The sequence below is a fragment of the Theropithecus gelada genome, chromosome 2 (assembly GCF_003255815.1).
Source record: "Theropithecus gelada isolate Dixy chromosome 2, Tgel_1.0, whole genome shotgun sequence".
Lineage (NCBI taxonomy): Eukaryota > Metazoa > Chordata > Mammalia > Primates > Cercopithecidae > Theropithecus > Theropithecus gelada.
The window spans coordinates 14,243,123-14,267,406 of record NC_037669.1 but is presented as its reverse complement, the minus strand read 5'-3'; the positions used below and the strand labels follow the sequence as shown (position 1 = coordinate 14,267,406).

General features: G+C 41.0%; 1 protein-coding gene across 3 annotated transcripts in view; it reads left to right on the top strand.

Moving 5' to 3' along the window:
- The window catches only part of PROS1 (protein S), a 100,732-nt gene that overhangs the window by 23,141 nt on the left and 53,307 nt on the right, over positions 1 to 24,284 (top strand). For 2 of the 3 annotated variants that reach the window (XM_025377156.1, XM_025377158.1), the window contains exon 2: positions 21,613 to 21,770. In XM_025377156.1, coding sequence (XP_025232941.1) covers positions 21,613 to 21,770 — 158 coding nt within the window. Of the gene's footprint in view, positions 1 to 20,352; positions 20,439 to 21,612; positions 21,771 to 24,284 lie in introns of all 3 variants that reach the window. The other variant, XM_025377157.1, reaches the window with a different exon arrangement.

The window sequence follows — 24,284 nt, the reverse complement described above, 5'->3', positions numbered from 1 at the left end:
GGTAGTTTGTATTTCTGTGGGATTGCTGGTGATATTCCCTTTATCATTTTTTATTGCATCTATTTGATTCTTCTCTCTCTTCTTCTTTATTAGTCTCACCAGGGGTCTATAAATTTTGTTCATCTTTTCAGAAAACTAGCTCCTGAATTCATTGCTTTTTTGAAGAGTTTTTTGTGTCCCCATATCTTTCAGTTCTGCTCTGATCTTAGTTATTTCTTTCCTTCTGCTAACTTTTGAATGTGTTTGCTCTTGCTTCTCTAGTTCTTTTTATTGTGATGTTAGGGTGTCGATTTTAGATCTTTCCTGCTTTCTCTTGTGGGCATTTAGTGCTATAAATTTCCCTCTACACACTGCTTTTAATGTGTCCCAGAGATTCTGGTATGTTGTGTCTTTGTTCTCATTGGTTTCAAAGAACATCTTTATTTCTGCCTTCATTTCGTTATGTACCCAGTGGTCATTCAGGAGCATGTTGTTCAGTTTCCATGTAGTTGAGCGGTTTTGAGTGAGTTTCTTAATCCTGATTTCTAGTTTGATTGCACTGTGGTCTGAAAGAGAGTTTGTTATAATTTCTGCTCTTTTGCATTTGCTGAGGAGTGCTTTACTTGCAACTATGTGGTCAATTTTGGAATAAGTGTGATGTGGTGCTGAGAAGAATGTATATTCTGTTGATTTGGGGTGTAGAGTTCTGTAGATGTCTATTGAGTCCACTTGATGCAGAGCTGATTTCAATTCCTGGATATCCTTGTTAACTTTCTGTCTTGTTGATCTGTCTAATGTTGACAGTGGGGTGTTAAAGTCTCCAATTATTATTGTGTGGGAGTCTGAGTCTCTTTGTAGGTCTCTAAGGACTTGCTTTATGACCCTGGGTGCCCCTGTTTGGGTGCATATATATTTAAGGTAGTTAGCTCTTCTTGTTGAATTGATCCCTTTATCATTATGTAATGGCCTTCTTTGTCTCTTTTGATCTTTGTTGGTTTAAAGTCCGTTCTATCAGAGACTAGGATTGCAACCCCTGCCTTTTTTTGTTTTCCATTTGCTTGGTAGATCTTCCTCTATCCAGTTATTTTGAGCCTATGTGTGTCTCTGCATGTGAGATGGGTGTCCTGAGTACAGCACACTGTTGGGTCTTGACTCTTTATCCAATTTGCTGGTCTGTGTCTTTTAATTGGAGCATTTAGTCCATTTACATTTAAGGTTAATATTCATATGTGTGAATTTGATCCTGTCATCATGATGTTAGCTGGTTATTTTGCTCATTAGTTGATGCCGTTTCTTCTTAGCATCAATGGTCTTTACATTTTGGCATGTTTTTGCAGTGGCTGGTACCAGTTGTTCCTTTCCATGTTTAATGCTTCCTTCAGGAGCTCTTGTAAGGCAAGCCTGGTGGTGACAGAATCTCTCAGCATTTGTTTGTCTGTAAAGGATTTTATTTCTCCTTCACTTTGGCTGGATATGAAATTCTGGGTTGAAAATTCTTTTCTTTAAGAATGTTGAATATTGGCCCCCACTCTCTTCTGGCTTGTAGAGTTTCTGCCGAGAGATCTGCTGTTAGTCTGATGGGCTTCCCTTTGTAGGTAACCCGACCTTTCTCTCTGACTGCCCGTAACGTTTTTTCCTTCATTTCAACTTTGGTGAGTCTGACAATTATATGTCTTAGAGTTGCTCTTCTTGAGGAGTATCTTTGGGGTGTTCTCTGTATTTCCTGAATTTGAATGTTGGTCTCCCTCACTATGTTGGGGAAGTTCTCCTGGATGATATCCTGAAGAGTGTTTTCCGACTTTGTTCCATTCTCCCCGTTACTTTCACGTACACCAATCAGATGTAGATTTGGTCTTTTCACATAGTCCCATATGTCTCGGTGGCTTTGTTCATTTCCTTGTACTCTTTATTCTCTAAACTTCTCTTCTCACTTCCTTTCATTCGTTTGATCTTCAGTCACTTATACCTTTTCTTCCACTTGATCAAATTGGCTATTGAAGCTTGTGCATGTGTCACGTAGTTCTCGTGCCATGGTTTTCAGCTCCATTGGGTCATTTAAGGACTTCTCTACACTGTTTATTCTAGTTAGCCATTCATCTAATCTCTTTTTAAGGTTTTTAGCTTCTTTGTGATGGATTCAAACATCCTCCTATAGCTAGGAGAAGTTTGTTATTACTGATCGTCTAAGGCCTTCTTCTCTCAACTCGTCAAAGTCATTCTCCGTCCGGCTTTGTTCCATTGCTGGCAAGGAGATGCAGTTCCTTTGGAGGAGAAGACTCACTCTGATTTTCAGAATTTTCAGCTTTTCTGCTCTGGTTTCTCCCCATCTTTGTGGTTTTATCTACTTTTGGTCTTTGATGATGGTGACGTACAGATGGAATTTTGGTGTGGATGTCCTTTCTGTTTGTTAGTTTTCCTTGTAACAGTCAGGACCCTCAGCTGCAGGTCTGTTGGAGTTTGCTGGAGGTCCACTCCAGACCCTGTTTACCTGGGTGTCACCAGTGGAGGCTGCAGAATAGCAAATATTGCAGAATGGCAGATGGTGCTGCCTGATCCTTTCTCTGGAACCTTCATCTCAGAGGGGCACCCAGATGTATGAGGTATCAGTCAGCCCCTACTGGGAGGTGTCTTCCAGTTAGGCTACTTGGGGGTCAGGGACCCACTTGAGGAGCCAGTCTGTCCGTTCTCAGATCTCAAACTCCGTGCCGGGAGAACCACTACTCTCTTCAAAGCTGACGGACAGGGACATTTAAGTCTGCAGAAGTTTCTGCTTCCTTTTTTTCAGCTATGTCCTGCCACCAGAGATGGAGTCTACAGAGGTAGGCAGACCTCCTTGAGCTGCAGTGGGCTCCACCCAGTTTGAGCTTCCTGGCCGCTTTGTTTACCTACTAAAGCCTCAGCAATGGCAGTTGCCCCTCCCCCAGCCTCACTGTGGCCTTGCAGTTCAATCTCAGACTGCTGTGCTAGCAGTGAGTGAGGCTCCGTGGGTGTGAGACCCTCCAAGTCAGGTGTGGGATATAATCTCCTGGTGTGCTGTTTGCTAAGGCCTTTGGAAAAGCACAGTAGAGTGGGAGTGACCTGATTTTCCAGGTACTATCTGTCATGGCTTCCCTTTGCTAGGAAAGGGAATTCCCCGACCCCCTGTGCTTCCCAGGTGAGGTGATTCCCTGCCCTGCTCTGTGGGCTGCACCCACTGTCTGACAAGCCCCAGTGAGATGAACCCGGTACCTCAGTTGGAAATGCAGAAATCACCTGTCTTCTACATCGCTTATGCTGGGAGCTGCAGACTGGAGCTGTTCCTATTTGGCCATCTTGGAACCTCCCCTGCTCCATTGTTTTATTTCCATAACTTATATTGATTCTGAGTTTTTTTACTATGTCTCTTATTTTTTTTCAAATTTTGCATTTATTTATTATTTTGTCTATATAACAGGAGATTTTCTTGACTTTATCTTTCATGTTACTAGACTGAAATTTAGCATGGCCCATTCTATTTTTCAGTTCACCTATTAACTTCTTATTTCTCATACTTTAGTTCTCTATTTTTTTCTTTTTCATTGCAGACTACTTTTATTTTTTATGGATGGCAGAGCCTCTCAAATTTATTTAGGATATTAGATACACATTTTTAAAAAGTTTTCTTCTGTGTCTTCAATTACCTCTATTTTCTTTTGGGTCGTTCTTGTTTATTTCTTCCATGCTATTAACTGTATGAAAATATCTGGTGATCTTTGATTGTTAGTTTATACGTTTTGAAGAAAGTCCTAAGTAAGCTGGATAAACTAGGTAGTGGGCATGGGTTCTTCTGTTTTTGTTTATGTCTGTTTCCCCAACAGGGCTTTCTCTTAATTGAGAAACTTTTTATCAGTCCTATAATTGGGCAGATGTATCAATAACCCGGCTTCTATTTAGGTACCTATGAGAAAATTGTGCAAGGGCAATGCCAAGATAATGGGGGAGGGCATCTCTCTTTGAAAATAACTCTTTCTAGTTGCTTTATTGGCTTTCTCCCAATCTTAAGTGAGATAAGGTTTGGAGTGACTGGAAGTCCTGCTCTTTGTCATCCCAAATCCACAGATGGAACCTTCCTTCACGATGTCCTCCCTATCTTTAGGGAGCAGTTTTTAGGTTTTATTTTAAAGGCTAGAATCTTGGCTTCTTAGCTTCTGCAAACAGAAGAGGGAGAGAGGGAGACTTCAACTGCTTTGTTATTCTGAATGGAGTTGTATAGTTAATCTGATGCTTATTCTTAGCATTGGTTGATTCTGGAGCTTCTCTGGTGCCAGATGTTTTAAAATTGTATCATACTTTGTCACAATTTGCTTTCTTTTCACTCATTTGGATTGGCACTCAGTAGACCCTACTTATATGAAGACTATCATTTCTTATTAGCTCTGGAAAATATTCTACTCGTATTTATATAATAATTTCTTTCCTCCATATCTTCTGCTCTCTCCTTCTGAAACTTTTCCAGGATTGATTCTTTATGACTTTGACTCTTATGTTTTCTACCTTTTTGAAATCTTTCTCTAGGTTTTAGGAGATTTCTTCAACTTTTTCTTTCTATTCCCCACTTCCCCCTGCCCCCCACCAGGAAACAAACCTGGGCCTCCCACATGGCACAGGAAGGTGTAAACTTTTTCTTTCAACACTTCTATTTTGACAATCATATGGTAAATTTCTTGAAATTTCTTTGACTTTACTTTTGTCCTCTTCTTTCTTGAATGCATTATCTTCTTAAGACACCATAAGGATATTCCTTTTACTTTTCAGTTTGTTTTTAAAGTTTTTTTTTTTTTTAAATTATCTGTTTTTTTTCTCAAGTCAGTTTTCTTGGTCATTCTTTTTCATGTTACCGGTAGCTGTTTTCTTCCATATTTCTGATGATTTTTTGTTGTCTTTTCATATATAAACAGCAAAACTGGGTTAGTTTTAGGTGGCAGGCATAGGTTTCTTCTGCTGTTTTATGTATTTATCTGGTTTTATGTTAGTCTTTCTTCTAAATGGGAGAGTTATCAGGTAGTTCTCTATATATTTATTAGGTTTTTTTTGTATATGTATGCAATGAATGTCTATTGGGCCCAGTCTGATTATATTACTGTCACGCGTGTCCATGTGAAGAGACCACCAGACAGGCTTTGTGTGAGCAATAAAGCTTTTTAATCACCTGGGTGCAGGCGGACTGAATCCAAAAAGAGAGTCAGAGAAGGGAGTTGGGGTGGGGCCATTTTATAGGATTTGGGTAGGTAGTGGAAAATTACAGTCAAAGGGGTTGTTCTCTGGGAGTTACAAGGTGCTCAATGGGGGAGCGTCTGAGCCAGGAGAAGGAATTTCACAAGGTAATGTCATCAGTTAAGGCAGGAACCAGCCATTTTCACTTCTTTTGTGATTCTTCACTTCCTTCAGGCCATCTGGATCTATACTTGTGGGTCACAGGGAATATGATGACTTAGCTTGGGCTCGGAGGCCTGACATTCCTGTCTTCTTATATTAATAGAAAAATAACATAAAATAGTGTTGAAGTATTAGGGCAGCAAAAATTTTGGGGGGTCTTATGGGGAGATAATGGGCAAAGTTTCTCAGGGCTGCTTCGAGCCGGATTAGGAGCGGAGTGGGAACCTAGGGTGGGAGAGATTAAGCTGAAGGAAGATTTTGTCATAAGGGGTGATATTGTGGGGTTGTTAGAGGAAACATTGGTCATATAGAATGATTGGTGATGGCCTGGATATGGTTTTGTATGAAATGAGAAACTAAACGGAAGACACAAGGCCTGAATAAGAGGAGAAAAACAGGTATAAAGGACTAAGAATTGGGAGGACCTAGGACATCCAATTAGAGAGTGTCCAAGGGGTTCAGTGTAATTACTTGCTTGGTTGGTGAGTTTTTGGGCTCTATCCTTGACAGAGTCCTCCTTTTTAAGTTGGAGGCTGAGCTTGGTGAGGTGTGTTTTTAAAAGACCATTAATCCATTCTACCTTTGCTACAGGTTGAGGATAGTAAGGGATATGAAGGTTTTACTGAATATCAAGAGCCTGAGAAACTGCTTGGGTGGTTTGACTAGTAAAGGCTGGTCCATTATTGGAATGTATAGAGGTTGGAAGGCCAAACCGAGGAATTATGTCTGACAGAAGGGAAGAAATGACCACGGTGGACTTCTCAGACCCTGTGGGAAAGGCCTCTACCCATCCAGTGAAAGTGGCTACGCAGACTAAGTGGTATTTTAGTTTCCTAACTTGTGGCATGTGAGTAAAGTCAATTTGCCAGTCCTGGGCAGGGGCAAATCCCCGAGCTTGAAGTGTAGGGAAGGGAGGGGGCCTGAGTAATCCCTGAGGAGTAGTAGAATAGCAGATGGAACACTGAGAAGTGATTTCCTTCAGGATAGATTTCCACGATGGAAAGCAAATGAGAGGTTCTAAGAGACGGGCTAGTGGCTTGTAACCTACAAGGTTATGAATGGCAACAGAATAGAATGGGCCAGTGAGGCTGGAAGGAGATATTTTTCTTGGTCCAAGAACCACTTGCCTTGTGTGGGAAGAGATTGATAGGTGGAAGTTTCAGTGGGAGAGTAGGTGGGAGTGACTGATGAGAAGGAGAAAAACTGGCAGTGAGGGACAGAAGTTGGAACACTAGCTGTTTCTGTAGCTACCTTATCAGCATAAGTGTTGCCCTGAGTGATGGGATCTGATGCCTTTTGATGGCCCCTGCAGTAAATGACTCCAGCTTCTTTTGGAAGTAAAGCAGCCTTGAGAAGAGTTTTTATTAAAGAGGCATTACTGATGGAGGACCCTTGCATAGTGAGGCAACCTCTTTCTGCCCATATAATAGCATGGTGGTGCAGGATATGGAAGCCATATTTAGAGTCAGCATAAATATTGATGCATAGTCCCTTTGCAACAGTGAGGGCTCGAGTTAAGGCAGTGAGTTAGGTTTGCTGAGATGTAGTGGAGGGGGACAGAGCAGTAGCCTCAATGATAGATGTGGGAGATACTATAGCATAGCCTGCCTTTGCTGGTGAGTGGTGATTAGGCCTGGTGGAACTGCCATCAATAAACCAAGTGTGATCAGGGTGAGGAACAGGAAAAAAGGAAATATGGGGAAATGGAGCAAATGTCAGGTGGATCAGAGAGATACAGTCATGGGGGTCAGGTGTGGTATTCGGAATAATGTGGAAAACAGGATTGAAGTCCGGACCAGGAACAATGGTAATTGTGGGAGACTCAACAAAGAGTAACTATAGCTGAAGGAGCCGGGGAACAGAAAGTATATGCGTGATGTGAGGAAGAAAATAGATTTTGGAAGTTATTGAGAGGTGAAACTGGCTGGGCTTCTGGGACAGGTGGAGACTTGGAGAACTTTTCTGTTCTAGCTAAAGGATTGTAAACACACCAGTCAGCACCCTGTGTCTAGCTAAAGGTTTGTAAACACACCAATCAGTGCACTGTGTCTGGCTAATTGGGTAGGGGACTTGGAGAACTTTTCTGTCTAGCTAAAGGATTGTAAATGCACCAATCAGTGCTCTTTGTCTAGCTAAAGGTTTGTAAACACACCACTCAGCACTTGGTAAAAACGGACCAATCAGCGCTCTGTAAAATAGACCAATCCATTCTCTGTAAAATGGGCCAATCAGCAGGATGTGGGTGGGACCAATTAAGGGAATAAAAGCAGGCCACCCGAGCCAGCAGTGGCAGCCCACTCAGGTCCCCTTCCACGCTGTGGAAGCTTTGTTCTGTCACTCTTCACAGTACATCTTGCTGCTGCTCAATCTTTGGATCCGCGCCACCTTTATGAGCTGTAACACTCACCGTGGAGGTCTGCAGCTTCACTCCTGAAGTCAGCGAGACCACGAACCCACCAGGAGTAATGAACAACTCTGGACACGCCATCTTTAAGAGCTGTAACACTCACTGTGAAGGTCTGCAGCTTCATTCCTGAAGTCAGTGAGACCATGAACCCACTGGGAGGAAAAAACAACTCCAGACGTGTCCAAACATCAGAAGGAACAAACTCTGGACACACCATCTTTAAGAACTGTAACACTCACTGCGAGGGTCTGCGGCTTCATTCTTGAAGTCAGCGAGACCAAGAACCCGCCAATTCCAGACACATTATGAGAACTGTAAAGAGTGAGTTGAGCATAGTTTGTGATTTTGAGGGCCTCTAAAAGTATTAGGGCTGCAGCAGCCGCCACACGGAGACATGATGGCCAGCCTAAAACAGTAAAGTCAAGTTGTTTGGACAAAAAGGCTACAGGGTCCTGGTCCTTGTGTAAGAATTCCAACCACACAGTACTGCACTTTGGCTGTGTGTAATAAAAAGGGTTGAGATGAGTCAGGGAGAGCTAGTGTGGGAGCAGTCTCTAAAGCTGTCTTCAAGAAATGGAAAGAGGAGTGGAGAAAGGATTTAGAATCTATGGGGTCAGCTAGATTTCCGTTTGTGAGTTTATATAATGGTTTTGTTAGGATGGCAAAACCAGATATCCAAAGGCAGTACGGCCCAGGTAAGTTGCCGGGACTGATGGGTGTCAGGTCAGTACTGGTAAAAGCAAAGAGAGGCTGGGACTAGGGGTGCAGAGGAATAGTGAAAAAAAGCATCTTTAAGATCAAGAATGGAATAGTGAGTAGTGGAGGAAGTTATTGAGGGCAAAAGAGTGTACCAGTTGGACACCACATGGTGGATAGGCAAAACAATTTAGTTGATAAGGCACAGATCCTGAACTAACCTGTAAGACTTGTCTGGTTTTTGAATACGTAAAATGGGGGAATTGTAGGGAGATTTTATAGGTTTTAGAAGCCCATGCTGTAGCAGGCGAGTGATAACAGGCTTTAATCCCCTTAAAGCCAATTGTGGGATGGGATGCTGGCATTAAGCAGGGTAAGGGTGATTAGTTTTTAATGGGATAGTAATGGGTGTGTGATTGGTTGCCAGGGAGGGAGTACAGGTTGGGGGATATGAGAGGAAGATGCCAAGGAGCCTTTGGGTTGGGAAGAAGGGTGGCAATGAGATGTGGCTGTAGTCCAGGAATAATCGGGGAAGCAGATAATTTGGTTAAAATGTCTCGGCCTAATAAGGAAGCTGGGCAGGTGGGGATAACTAAAAAGGATGTTGTCCAAGTTGGCATGAGAGTTGGGGAGTTCTAAGAGGTTTAGAAGCCCATCAATACCCACAACAGTTATGAAGGCAAGGGAAACAGGCCCTTGAAAAGAAGGTAATGTGGAGTGGGTAGCCTCCATATTGATTAAGAAGGGAATGGACTTACCCTCCACTGTAAGAGTTACCCAAAGTGTCTGTGATGGTCCTGTAGGCTTCCGAGGCAATCAGGTAGCGTCAGTCTTCAGCCGCTAAGCCGAGCAGATCTGGGAAGGAGTCAGTCAGAGAGCCTTGGGCCAGAGTTCTAGGGGGTCTGGGAGTGGCTGCTGCATGAGTTGGACAGTCCAATTTCCAGTGGTGTCCCGCACAGATGGGACACAACTTAGGAGGAATTCCGGGCTGCAGGCATTCCTTGGCCCAGTGGCCAGATTTCTGGCACTTGAAGCAAGATCCTGAGGGAGGAAGTCCTGAAGGAATGCCTAACTGCTGTGGCTTAGGCGTTTTGCAGTTCTTGTGCGCTGGAGGTGTGGCTGGGGTTTCTCTCACAGTGGAGGCAAGGAATTGCAACTCAGAAATATGTTGCTACTTGCTGCCTCTATTATTGTATGCCTTGAAGGTGAGGATGATTAAGTCCTGTTGTGGGGTTTGAGGGCCGGAATCTAATTTTTGGAGCTTTTTCTAGTGTTATGAGTGGATTGGGTAACAATATGCATTTTGAGAATAAGACGGCCTTCTGACTTTCAGGGTCTAGGGCGGTAAAGCGTCTCACAGTTGTTACCAAACGAACCATGAACTGGGCTGGATTTTTACATTTGATGAAAAAGAGCCTTCATGCTAACTGATTTGGGAGAGGTTGGATTATGAAAAAGGAGCATTAACCTTGACTATGCCATTAGCTCTGGCCACCTCTTTAAGAGGAAATTGTTGGGCAGGTTGGGGAGGGCTAGTCATGGAACAAAACTGTAAGCTGGACCGCGTATGAGAAGGGGAGGTGATAGAAGGGTTATAGGGTGGGGGAGCGGAGGCTGAGGAAGAATTGGAGCCTGATTCAGCCTGGTGGGGAGCAACCTGAGGAGGAGGAGTCTGGGGAGGAGGGGAGAGGTCAGATGGGTCGGTAGAAAAGGAAGATTGAAAAGAATCAGTGACGCTTGGGGTTGGGACTGAGGGGACAGGTGAGAGAGAAAGAAGGAGGATTTGGGATGAGTCGCATTGGGAAGGACTGGTATGTAAAAGAATGCCTGGAAGTCAGGCACCTCAGGCCATTTGCCCATTTTATGACAAGAATTATCTAGATCTTATAGGATAGAGAAATTGAAAGTGCCATTTTCTGGCTATTTGGAACAACTGTCGAGTTTGTATTGGGGTCAAGCAACATTGCAGAAGGAAACAAGGCATTTAGGTCAGGTGTGAGGTGAAGAGGTTTTAAGTTTTTGAGAACACAGGCTAAAGGAGAAGAAGGGGGAATGGAGGGTGGAAGGTTGTTCATAGTGAAGGAGGCAAGCCCAGAGAAAAGAGAGGGTAGAGACTCGGAGAAGGGGGGTGGGGAGCAGCCCTGGGCTGCAATGTGGGTGAGCAGCCAAAGCAGGTGTCCCTGCAATTGATTTGCCACCAAGGGAACATGGGTGAATGACCAAGGCAGGCGTCAGACACCAATGGAGTGTGGGTGAATAATCAGGCAGGCGTCCCGCAGTGATTAAACACCAAGGGAAGATTGTCTTCCCAAGTCCGTGACTGGCGCTGGAGTTTTGGGTCCACGGATAAAATGTGTCTCCTTTGTCTCTACTAGAGAGGAAAACAACTGGAATTGGAAGGACAGGGAGACTGAAGGGTAGTGAGAGAGGGAGATTGAACGGTAGCAAGAGAGGCTGGAGACGAGAGTGAAAAGACCGCTTACCAATTTGAAATTGGTGAGATGTTCCTTGGGCTGGTGGGTCTGAGGACCCGCAGTCATAGGTGAATCTCCTCACGGAGTGAGGGTGAGGACAGGGGACCAATCTCCCGAAGAAGTCCTCCTGTCCCAGGTCTTAGGCACCAAATGTCACAAGCCTCCATGTGAAGAGACCACCAAACAGGCTGTGTGAGCAATGAAGCTTTTTAATCACCTGGGTGCAGGCAGGCTGAGTCTGAAAGAGTCAGCTAAGGGAGATAGGGGTGGGGTCATTTTATAGGATTTGGGTAGGTAGTGGAAAATTACAGTCAAAGGGTTGTTCTCTGGCTGGCAGGGGCAGGGGTCACAAGGTGCTCAATGGGGAAGCTTCTGAGCCTGGAGAAGGAATTTCACCAGGTAATGTCATCCGTTAAGGCAGGAACTGGCCATTTTCACTTCTTTTGTGATTCTTCACTTGCTTCAGACCATCTGGATCTATATTTGCAGGTCACAGGGGATATGATGGGTTAGCTTGGGCTCAGAGGCCTGACAATTAGTTCATGTACATTGGGATGGGGAAACTATTGTTGGTGTGTCATTGGGGATTTTCACATTAATCCCTCTGCTTCCAGTTTCCTTCTCCCACCCTCCTGCTAATGCTATGTTAAAGTCTTTCTGAGGGTCTTTAGGCGAAAGGGTTCTTACTTCCATTGTAGGCATCTTTAGGCAAAAGTGTTCTTATTTCCATTATAATTCTGAGTGTGTATATTGGATCAACTCTTCCTCTCCCTTGTTTATTCACCAATGAGTTCTCATCAGCTTTCCAGCTTGGAGAATTTATTGAAATCACTTATTTAATAATGACCCCTCCCATGGTCACAATTGTTATATTTTTTAAACAAAAAACATGTTTTTAAAAATTCTCTTACTCCTTAAAATTTTTACAAGCATTTATCTTAATATCATTTTTACGTGGTCCTAGAGGGAGAAGACAGAAATACTGTCTGCCATCATTAACCGTAAGCATCACTTTCTATGCCTTTACAGAGAAGCTAGAAATAGTCCATGACTTACTTGCCTTGTGTATTAGTCTGCTCAGGCTGTTACAACAAAACAACACAGACTTTGTGGCTTAAACCATAGAAATTTATTTTCTCGCAGTTCTGGAGTCTGGAAAGTCCAACATTAAATTCAGTTAACCCAGTTTTGCTGCAGACTTTTTTCCTGGCTTGCAAATGGCTGCCTTCTCACTGGCTACTCAGATGGCCTTTCCTTAGTGTGTGCACAGGGGATAGAAAAAGCACAAGAGAGCTATAGAGAACTCCCCTAAGTCCCTTATAAGGACACTAATCTTTTTTTATTATTATTATTTTTGCTTTTATATTTTATATTTATGTATTTATATAATTTTAACTTTTGTTTTAGATTCAGGGGATACATGTGCAGGTTTGTTACATGGGTATATTACATGATGCTCAGATTTGGGGCAAAATGAGCCTGTCACCCAAATAGTGAGCAGAGCAAACAGCAGTTAGTTTTTCAACTTTTTTCCCTTCCCTCTCTTCCCCCTTTAATCATCATCAGTGTCTATTGTTGCCATCTTTATGGGACACTAATCTTAGGGGGTCACATTAGGACCCCATCTAGTCTTAATTACTTCCTTCAAGAACCTGTCTCCAAAGATAGCCACACTGGGTGTTAGGGCTTCAACATATGAATTTGGAGCACGGGTTGGGGGTGGGGAAGGGGAGGCAGGTGGGGGTGGTGCCGGGGGGAGATGGGGACACACATTCAGTCCATAACACCTTGCCAAGTACAACGAAAATGCTTATTTTATCATTTTAATTACTATGGGAAAAAAAGTAGTTTTTTCATTTTGTCTGTGGCTGACTTTTTTTTTTTTTTTTTAATGTGGACTTGAGTTTCTATCTTAACTGCCTCTTTTCTTGCTGCTTGTTTTATTTTTATTTTTTACTTGATTCCTTTTCCCAATGATTTTCTCTCCTTTCCTTCATGAGTTATTGTTTTATTTCACTGTTATTTAGACTGTGTCTTAAAATCTTTTGGTTATTTGACAGAGGGTTCTGAGATGCTGGTAGAAACCATCGAATTAGAAAGACTTACTTGATGATATACCAATATTCCAAGTAATCTCACTTGCAAATAAGCACTTTAATAGATAAATTATATCCTAAGAGTCAAGGGAACGCCATTGATATCTGGAGTCCTTCTAAGCTTCTAAGCACAGTTTCAGACTTGCTTATTTCAGGGATGTAGGGGCTATTGCAAGTACGGGGATATTGCAAAATTCGGAGAATTCTTTTACTGTTGCCTTTTTAAATGTCCAGGAACACTTTGCCTGTTGCTTTTCCAAACATAAATACAGACCCAGGTCACAGAACTAATAATATTGATGTAATTGTAACAAAATAAGTCAAATAGAACAAAAATAAAACATTTTCTGTGCAGTAACTTCTTGGTGCATGATGTCAAAATCAAATAATGTTTTGGGGTCCTAGTGGGTGGGGGATAAAAAAAGTGAAAGCTGAGTATGGGCGTATCTTGCTGCATGTCATGAAAAAGACCTCCTGTTGTAGCATCAGGAAACATAACCAGTTTGCAATCTAGTGGTCAGGAGAAAAAAAAATAGAGTTGTAGAAAATTCCTTCTTTATCCTTGCCAACATCTGAGCTCTTGAATCCCTTCAATGAAGCGTCTTCATTTATCACTGACCAAGAACAAACAATTCAAATAAAATAAATGGCCAGTGTGACTTTTTATCTGGGTAATAAAGCTGCCTATTTTATCATTTGAGTAAAGATATTTGCTGTTTGGAGGGAATAACTAATGTGTACCGCTTTCTCTGTCTAGTTAAAAGTTTTAATCTGCGGAAACAATGCCAGAGTGACTTTTTTTTTTTTTTTTCTTTCCTAGAAAGGGACTGTAAATTGAAGTTATAATTAAATCTTGGAGTAAGGAGAGGTCCATTTCACTTCTGTTGTAGTTAAACAGTTCAGGCATTGCTCCTGTACTCATTCATTGATCTGTTCCAGAATGGAGGGTCAATGGTCACATTTTTTTTTTTTTTTAATTCCACCAGTGGCTTTTCTACTTCTAAATAAATACCAGCCTACACTCCCCTATCCTTAATGGTTTAGAACTCACCTTTATATGTGCAACATTTCGTTCACAGATTACTTCCTCTTTTTCTCTCCCTGGATTTAAATCTTTATCCACACCTATCTCTTACGATCTTTGACTCTCGTAAAGTATTTCTCATCAGTCAGTATTTGCTCAGTCCTTCAAAAAGACCTAGATACAGTTCACCATTACAGAATGTTCTTTAACCCATTCCAAACCTTAAAACAATGTGAGAAGAAATTGTTGCGCAGCAGCATAATCCTCACTGTGATACAAAATGTAAAATCTAGAGAAAAGCAGGGATAATAGTTGGCCAATCCCTACATAAAAACCTGTCTTTGAGTTTTCCTTAATCCTGGCAACCTTCACATTTTAAAAATTGCTTCCTCTCCCCAACTGGAAATTTTCTGTGGTAGAAATCTTTATGAAAAATAACTGAAGTATTTTACAGTTAATGTAATTATTTTAAATACATTTTTGAATATGCAGCCATTTTTACCATTATTATTTAGTATTTTTTACCATTATTAACTAGCCTTTTGTGTTTGTGTGTGTGTGTGTGTGTGTGTGTGTGTGTGTGTGTGAGATGGAGTCTTGCTCTGTCACCCAGGCTGGAGTGCAGTGGTGCAATCTCTGCTCACTCCAGCCTCCACCTCCCGGGTTCAAGTGATTCTCCTGCCTCAGCCTCCTGAGTAACTGGGATTAGAGGCACCCGCCATCACTCCTGGTTATTTTTTTATTTTTATTTTTTTTGAGACGGAGTCTCTCTCTGTCACCCAGACTGGAGTGCAGTGGTGCAATCTCGGCTCACTGCAACCTCTGCCTCCTGGGTTCAAGTGATTCTTCTGCCTCAGCCTCACGAGTAGCTGGGGTTACAGGCACGCACCAACACGCCCAGCTAACTTTTGTATTTTTAGTAGAGATGGGATTTCACTATATTGGCCAGGATGGTCTCAAACTCCTGACCCCGTGATCCGTCCTGGCTAAATTTTGTATTTTTAGTAGAGATTGCATTTCACCATATTGGCCAGGCTAGTCTTGAACTGCTGACTTCAAGTGATCAGCCCACTTTGGCCTCCCAGAGTGCTGGGATTACAGGTGTGGGCCACCACGCCAGCCCATTATTAATTAATTTTTAAAATAATATATGCAATTTTTTTTCCTCAGGCTTTTTTTGTTTTTCCAAGGTCTTGTGCTGTCACCCAGGCTGGAGTGCAGCGACATAATCAGGGCTCCCTGTACCTCAACCTTCTGGGCTTAAGCGATCCTTCAGCCTCAGCCTCTCAAGTAGTTAGGACTCCAGGTGTGTGCCACCATGCCCAACAACTTTTTTTTTTTCTTTTTTTTTGAGACGTAATCTCACTCTGTCGCCCAGGCTGGAGTGCGGTGGCGCAATCTTGGCTCACTGCAAGCTCCGCCTCCCGGGTTCTCGCCATTTTCCTGCCTCAGCCTCTCGAGTAGCTGGGACCACAGGCACCTGCCACCACACCCGGCTAAGTTTTTGTATTTTTAGTAGAGACGGGGTTTCACCATGTTAGGCAGGATGGTCTCGATCTCCTGACCTTGTGATCCGCCTGTCTCGGCCTCCCAAAGTGCTGGGATTACAGGTGTGAGCCACCGTGCCTGGCCCATGCCCAAATACTTTTTAATTTTTTTGTGGAGATGGTGTCTCCCTATGATGCCCAGGCTGGTTTCAAACTCCTGGGCTGAAGGGATCCTCCCGCCTCAGCCTCCCAATGTGTTGGGATTACAGGTGTGAGCCACGGTACCCAGCCTCAGTCTTGGTTTAAATAAAATATACTGTTTCAACAATTGAGACGCGTGAAGCACAGTTATATCTCAAAGTATTATCTGGTGGTTCTCTGTATTTGTAAAGTGAAAGCCATTTTCCTTCACCTTATCCAACACTGAAGCCCAAACAAAAAGAAAAACACTCAGCCAACCCAAATACTTGCCAAAGACTCTCTTCTCAGAAACATTCTTTCAAGGGCAGTTTTTCATTTTTGAGATGCCAAATAAGAAGAGCCTAGGGAAAAGAGAGATGGAAAGTAGAACTAAAAGAGAGATGAGCTTTTGGAGGGAAGAATATGAGAACCATCTTTGCAAAACAACAAGGGAGCAAAATGGAAGGGCTTCAGAGGATAAGCTATCCTAAGGTCTGGACCCTCCTCCATCTGCTACCTCATCCTTACCTGACTGGTCAGTGTTGGACAATGCAGATCTTTGGTCGTGAACAGAGGGTGGCATTAGCAGAGGCAGTGCTAGCATCACTATCATTACAGGGGCTCTTATGAAATCAATAACAATAAATTACTTTTTTGGAGGTAAGTCAATCAAATTTACACTAAAAAAACAAAGATTTACCCCTCACATGAAGAGAACATATGAAGGCTGTGAATACAGTTTCAAAGAGAATTCCAGTTCATGTTTGCACAATGGTTTTATTATTGTCATAATTGTTCCATCTGCTTTGGTCATTATTTTGAAGAAGGAGTGACTCAGGTAAGTTAAAAAAATCAAGTTGACTCAGTTGTACTTCTTATCTTGCAAGACTCATCAACTCCACATTTTAACCTAAAATTTTGAATCTGAATGTAACACTTTTCAAGCAACATAGTTGGATTTTAACAAGGACTTTCTTGAGATACTTCCTAATACAAAGAAGTGAAACAAATGAGTAAGGGACAGTGTGCTAATACAAAAAGAGGACAGGTTTGGGATGCTGGTTGTCTGTGTTCCTAGCTGTGAAAGCTTGGTAAAATTAACTCAACTCTAAGTTTTAGCTTATTCATGTATAAAATGGAAAATTTTAATCTACTTAGAACAGTTATGATTCAGATTAAAGGAGACAATGTAAAACAGCATTTATGTGCTTATATGTCATGGCAAATTGACATATATTGTCATGCCATTCGTAATTATGGCAAATTATGAAACTTTTTAGATATTCCTGCATGTCAGCAAGGTGAATATTTTTGGGCAGAAGGACTTTGAGCCAACTGGTGAAAGCACTTCAGACCCCATGTTTGTCTCTTCCCACAGTCCTGTAGTTTTAATTTGGGTTCATGATGTCATGCTTGTATCTTTCTGGCAAGAAGCGGTAGACTGCTTCGAAATCCATTCTCTTAGATGGATGGGTTTATTTTGTAAAGGACAACTAATTATTTAAGATAGCGACCTTATCCACTGCACAACCACATAATTTCTTTTACAAAAATTAAAATCAGCTCATGGCAGTTGTGCAAGAGTAGAGTATGAGCTGTGGCAGCGGGAGCCATGGAGAACAAACATGTAGAAAGTTTCTTCTGCTCTTTGACCAAGTATTGTTTGGTTGAAAGTAGTGCAGCCAAAACCGTAACCAAAGAAGGTATTATGCTTCCAGAAACTTCTCAGAAAAAGTATTGCAACCAACAGTAGTAGCTGTTGGATTGGGCCCTAAAGGAAAGGAATTCAAGCAGTCAGTGTGAAAGCTGGAGATAAAGTACTTCTCTCAGAATATGGAGGCGCCAAAGTAATTCTGGACCCCAAAGATTATTTTCTTATTTAGAGATGGCGACATTCTTGGAAAGTAGGTAGACTGAAATAATTCACTGTTGAAATGGCATCAATGTGAAGCTGCCCATTCCACTAAAGTTCTAAAATCTTATATCATATATTACCATGTCTTTTATTATAAAGTAATTATATCTAATGACATCAATGTCTCTATGATTTAGTTTCACTGTACTGATAAACACATTTCCAAATAAAAATATGTAAATAAAAAAATTAAATCAGGTACATCGTGGACATCTGAGTAGCAGAATATACAGAAGAAAAGAGCACTAGGCTAAGGGGATGGGTATATTTGAATTCCATTAGCGTAGTTTACAGCAAATGATGTCCCCTCTCTCAGCTTCAATTTCTTCAGTAGGAAAATAGGGATGATAATTTTGTCTTATAGTTTATTTCATTATGTGAAAATCAGATGAAATAATTAATTCATGCTTTGAACATTGTAATGTATCATGCCAACTTAAAGCATCGTTGGGCTGGACTAGATGAAATCCAAATTTGGTGCAAATATATTTAGACAAAATTTTTTTTGTTGTTAGCTTAATTTTCTGTAGGACAGAAGCGTAACAGTTTTTGCTTTTTAATATTCCTCTCAACAATAGAGACAGTAAAACTTCCTGATTTTTGAAAAGCAGCAGACAACAAACAATGGATTGCAGCTCTGAGAGTTGGGATGCCTATGATCCACCTGTAGTTTTGTTGTTTATTCACTTTACAGTTATGGGAAAATATGTTGCCTGCTTTTTACCTGAGTTTCATCATCTCTTAAATAATAAAAGTTGTTATGTTTACTTTTCTAAACTTAAGTGGACATTCCTAAGAACTCGAAAACCTTGGCTGTTCTGGGTGATTTAGACCTTTGCTTTCACAAGCATGAATACAGTATGTGTTACTTCACCTGATTTGTACCATTTAGTGAGGGCCCATACGGGGAAAGAGATGTTCTTAAAATTCACTATCAAACTCCTAATTCCAGAAGTTAATATTGTGTAAGGAAAAAATGCCAAGAAGTGAATATTCGTGGTGCTTTATTTCCTAAGTGCTTTTAACCTTGATTTTTAAAATTGAATCAGTGTATTCACCCTTTCATTAAAGTGTTATTGTTTTCCCCTGAATCACGTATTTGCTGTGAAGTTCAAAAAGTCCAATTTTTTTTGGCTGTATTTATTAAAAACTAGCATGTGTAAAACTACTTCAAATAAATGAGATAATTGCCCATGACAGGCCCATTGTTGACAGGACTGTCATTGATCAGTCAATAACACACTTGGCAGATAGCATGATCACCGAGTACCATCTTTTATATGCACACTGCCTTGACTTCATCTCTATTTTAATGAGCATGATAAACATGGCAAGAGATAGGGTTATAGATCTAACCCAAACGATTTATTCATTTATCCATTTAAACTTCTGCTTTGGCAAGTCAGAAAAATAAAGTAATATTACTTCATTCTTGAAAGATGTTTCAGTTCCTTAACAAATGTGGTGAGTGACTGTCAATTAGTCTTTTTGCTTTTTTTTTTTCCTTCTATTATTCAACTTCTGAGTATTTATTGCTTATTGTTTACCAGGTAATAAGAGACAAGAAAAGGAAAAGAAATTCAGACATTTATATTACTTGTTTATCTTCTTAGTGAAAGAACCATTTGTGGTTAAAATCAGGAAAAAAGTTATTTGTAGATTTTATTTATATTTTTTACATTTTTCATTAAAAAGCTATATTAACATACTAAAATAATAAACCAAAACTCTACGCTCTCCATACTTTTCTCAGATATAATTGTTGTATTAGCAGTTTGTCTTTCCAAACTCCTTTCTATGTATTTTTCCACATATTTACATATCTACTACTTTAGCTGATTTATAGAGAATTATGCTATGAGTGTGGCATTTTACAACTTGCATTTTAACTTACTGTATCTTTGAGATCTTCAGTACAAGAATATCTTCCTTTTAGCAACTGCATATTATTCCACAGTACAGGTTTATTATAGCTTTTATTTCTATTCACCTCTTTTTTTTTTTCTTTTTTTTTTTTAAAGTCAGGGTCTTGCTCTGTCACCCACAATGGAGTGCAGTGGTGTGATCATAGCTGACTGTAGCCTTGACCCCCCGCAGGCTCAAGTGATCCTCCTGCCTCAGCCTCCTGACTAGCTGGGACTACAGGCATGCAGCACTATACCTGGACAATTGTTAAAATTTTTTGGAGATATGGGGTCTCTCTTTGTTGTCCAGGCTGGTCTTGAACTCCTTGGCTCAAGTGATCCTCCTGCCTTGGCCTCCCAAAGTGCTGGGATTACAGGCCTGAGCCACTGTGCCTGATCCTGTGCTCCTCTTGATAGATATTTAAGTCGTTTTTAATTTTTTGATCTCACAAACAGTCTTTCAATAAACGATTCTATTTTTTCCAGCACATGGGCATATATGTAGAACATACTTAGAAGCAGAGTTGTTGAGATGAAGAGTATATGTGCTTTAAATTTTAGCAAAATACCTTCAAATAAAACCTGCCAGTTTATGCTCTACTACCAGTGTACAAGAATACATGGTTTCCCTTACTCTCACCAATAATTGATATTATCATTCTTTTAAAGTTTTGTTAGTCTAATATGCAAAAATCCAATTTTTAAAAAGTTTGATTTGAACACTTTATAATGTTTATTGCCCATTTTTTCTCTGTAGTGATGGTTTATATGATTGTTTATATTGTTTTCTTTATAGTTTGTTTATATTTTAGAAATACAACCATACATGCATTTCTGTATTGGTCAGCTTATCTGGATGCTGTTTTTTCTATTCTATATGCTGTAGGTATTTTCCTCCAGTCTGTTGCTTGATACTGAACTTTGTTATGTTATTTTTATTGTTGCTGTTCAACAACAATCTCCACAGAGATCACAAAGGTTTTTCATTAAAATTGAGAAAGTTTATTACTCTTGCTTTAAAGATCATATGGCTTTTTTTTTCTTTTTCTTTTTCTTTTTTTGTCTTTTTTGAGACAGAGTCTTGCTCTATTGCCCAGGCTGGAGTGCAGTGGCACAATCTCAGCTCACTGCAACCTCTGGCTCCCTGGTTCAAATGATTCTCGTGCCTCAGTTTCCCAAAAAGCTAGGATTACAGGCATGTGTCACCAGGCCTGGCTAAGACTACAGCTTTTGACATAGGCATTTCATTATGGTTTTTTCTTTTTCTTCAGATTTTTTTTTTTTTTTTTTTTTTAGAGTGAGGGTCTTACTGGCTGGAGTGAAGTGGTATGATCATAGCTCACTGTAACCTTGAACTCCTGAGCTCAAGTGGCACTCCCTCCTTAGCCTCCCAGGTAGCAAGGGCTACAAGTGCATGCCACCATGCCCAATTAATATTTTTTATGCGGTGGTACACTCTGGTAATCCCAGCTACTCAGGAGGCTGAGGCAGGAGAATCGCTTGAATCTGGGAGACAGAGGTTGCAGTGAGCCGAGATCGTGCCACTGCACTCCAGCCTGGGCGACAGAACGAGACTCCTTCTCAAATATATGTGTATATATATATAATTTGTTTGTTTGTTTTTTGTAGAAATGGGGTCTCGCTCTTTTGCCCAGGATGGGTTTGAACTCTTGGGTTCAGGTGGTCCTCCCGCCTCAGCTTCCCAAAGTACTGGGATTACGAAGGTGAGCCACCACACCTGACCTCAGCATGTTTTCTCCGATGTAGTCCTAATGAAGGAAATATTGAATATTACCTGGTATGTTTAACCTCAAGTATAAACCTGAATAATTTGTGTAGACCATCATATGAGGGCTGCAGCTGCACACCAAACCTGCTCTCTGAATTGTTAACCAACGTGCTTCTGTATCTGCATTTCTTTCTTAGTTCGATCATACTGATTTTAAATGTCATAGAATTCACAGGCAGAAAATGATTTTAACGCTTATTGTTTAATAAAACAATATATTTTAGTTGGAAAAATGATTAATTCATATAAACTTATTTTTTCCTTCAGTTTTGTCAAAGCAACAGGCTTCACAAGTCCTGGTTAGGAAGCGTCGTGCAAATGCTATGCTTGAAGAAACCAAACAGGGTAATCTTGAAAGAGAATGCATTGAAGAACTGTGCAATAAAGAAGAAGCCAGGGAGGTCTTTGAAAATGACCCTGAAACGGTAAGCATTTATGGAAACTGTCAAGTTCACACATCTAGACATACAACTACAGACTGAACATTTCCAGCCTGTACTCCCTTCTGTTCCATCTTAAAGTCAATGATTTTGTGTATCACCTTCCACACATAACCACTTCCATTTCAGGAGGAAGTACCTCCAATGGAAAATGGGCTTGTTAGGCAGACGGTTCTGACTAAACTACAGTTCAGTTACACCTCATTATCAACAAATAGTATTGACCTCATGGTTTGTAAATATTTTCTTCTAACCAGAATTTGATAGTGTTAGGGGGAGAGGAGAGGAAGTGCCTTCAAAGGAAAATGGGTTTGTTAGGAAAATGGGGTTGATCACCAATAACAGCTTGTTCTGACTAAACTACAGTTCAGTTACACTTCATTATCAGCAAATAGTATTGACCTCATGGTTTGCAAATATTTTCTTCTAACCAGAATTTGATAGTGTTAGAGGGAGGGGAGAGGATGTCTCAAGTATTAACGTGTGTGTGCGCTAGTTTGAATTGTTATCACAATGCTTCATTAAATTTCTCCATTGGCATTTTTTTTAAAATTTAAATTTTAATTTTTTGAAACAAAGTCTCTTTCTGTCGCCCAGGCTAGAGTGCAGTGGTGCAGTCTCTGCTCACTGCAGCCTCAGCCTCCCGGGTTCAAGAGATTCTCGTGCCTCAGCCACCTGAGTAGGTGGGATTAGAGGCATGTGCCACCATGCCTGGCTAAGTTTTGTGTTTTTAGTAGAGACAGGGTTTTGCCATGTTGGCCAGGCGAGTCTCAAACTCCTGGGCTTAAGCAATCCACCTACCTCAGCCTCCCAGAGTGCCGAGATTACAGGCACGAGCCACTGCACCCGGCCTACTGTTACTTTACATGAAAGATTTTAAGTCAGAATTGTAGGTATCATCTAATATTGAAATTTTAAATAGATTTTAAATAGATCTCAAAGTAGAGAGAACAGTGTAATGAATTTCAGTATGCAAACTCCCCCACCCCTTTAATAATGATCAACACTCTGTCATTCTTATTTTACCTTTTTTTACCCCATCTCTTCTAATTTTTATTTTGTTATTCTGGAATATTATAAGGCATGCCTGTCTGCCCAAGATACCATATTAGTACATCACTCATTAATATTGAATATGTATTTCTAACATTGTAGATACATTCTGTCAGCTTAGCCTCTAAGCAGCAAAAGCCCAGAGAGGGAGAAGACCTTAACACAGAGGGGGAAAGATAGTGAGTAAGGAAAACTCATTTATGCGCTTCCTCTCTTCCACCAATTCTCACTGACAGAAGAGAAAAAAGTGACAGAAAGAGCAAGACAGAAAGGGGAGAAACGAAAAAAAAAGTTACTTTTTTTTTTTTTTTAAAGACAGGGTCTTGCTCTGTAGCCCAGGCTAGAGTGCAGTGGCATGATCATAGTTCACTGCAGCCCTGACCCCCTGGCTCAGGCAGTCCTCCTCTCTCAGCCTCCTATGTCGCTGAGACTACAGGTGTGTAGCCCCACACCTGACTAATTTTGGTATTCTTTGTGGAGAGGGAGTTTTGTCATGTTGCTCAGGCTGGGCTCAAGCAATCTGCCCACCTTAGTCTCCCAAGGTGCTAGGATTACACGTGTGACCACAGTAACCCCCCTGCCACACCCCCACGAAACATTTGTTACTGTGTTATGATTCTCGTGATTACAGGTGTCCACATCTCTAATACCGCAGTCCACATTTCCAGTCTTCACAGTACCACTTATGCCTCAACATCTCTAATATATTCCTTTGACGGTTGCAACATCACCTTTGAATCCCATTATCTATTGTGTAGGTTTATATGTGAGAGGAGGAAAGAATGAGGCCTTTGACTCAGTTCTGGATGAGCTTATGTTCTGTTCTTACTAAGTGGTAACATTGAATATGTCTTTGTGTAGAAATTTTGGTTTCTCGTGAGGTATTCTTGTACTGTTAATGGTACACATTAGATATATCGTGGCTTAAGAATGCTTTCGTGGACCAGCCTGAGAACTTTACTATCAGAAATTTTTAACATTTTTCTCCCTTCAAGAAAGCACATTCTTTACTCCAAATGACTGATTTGCAGACAAATTTTTGGTACACAACCAATTTATAAGTAAGGTATTACATGTACATAAGATGTACAAGATAAATGTCTACTTTAATTCACTTCAAAGTATGTCACTGTTAGCTGGGCACTTTGGATCACACCTATAATCCCAGCACTTTGGGAGGCCAAGGCAGGAGGATCACTCGAGCCCAGCAGTTTGAGGCCTAGGCAGCATAGTGAGACCCCATCTCTACAAAAAAATAATTTACAACAACAAAAAATCAGCTGTGCATGGTGACATGTACCTGTAGTTCCAGCTACTTGGGGGGCTGAGATGGGAGGATTACTTGAGCCCAAGGTTGAGGCTGCAGTGAGTCATGGTCATGTCACTGCACTCTAGCATGGGCGACACAGAGAAACCTCATCTCAAACAAACAAACAAACAAACAAA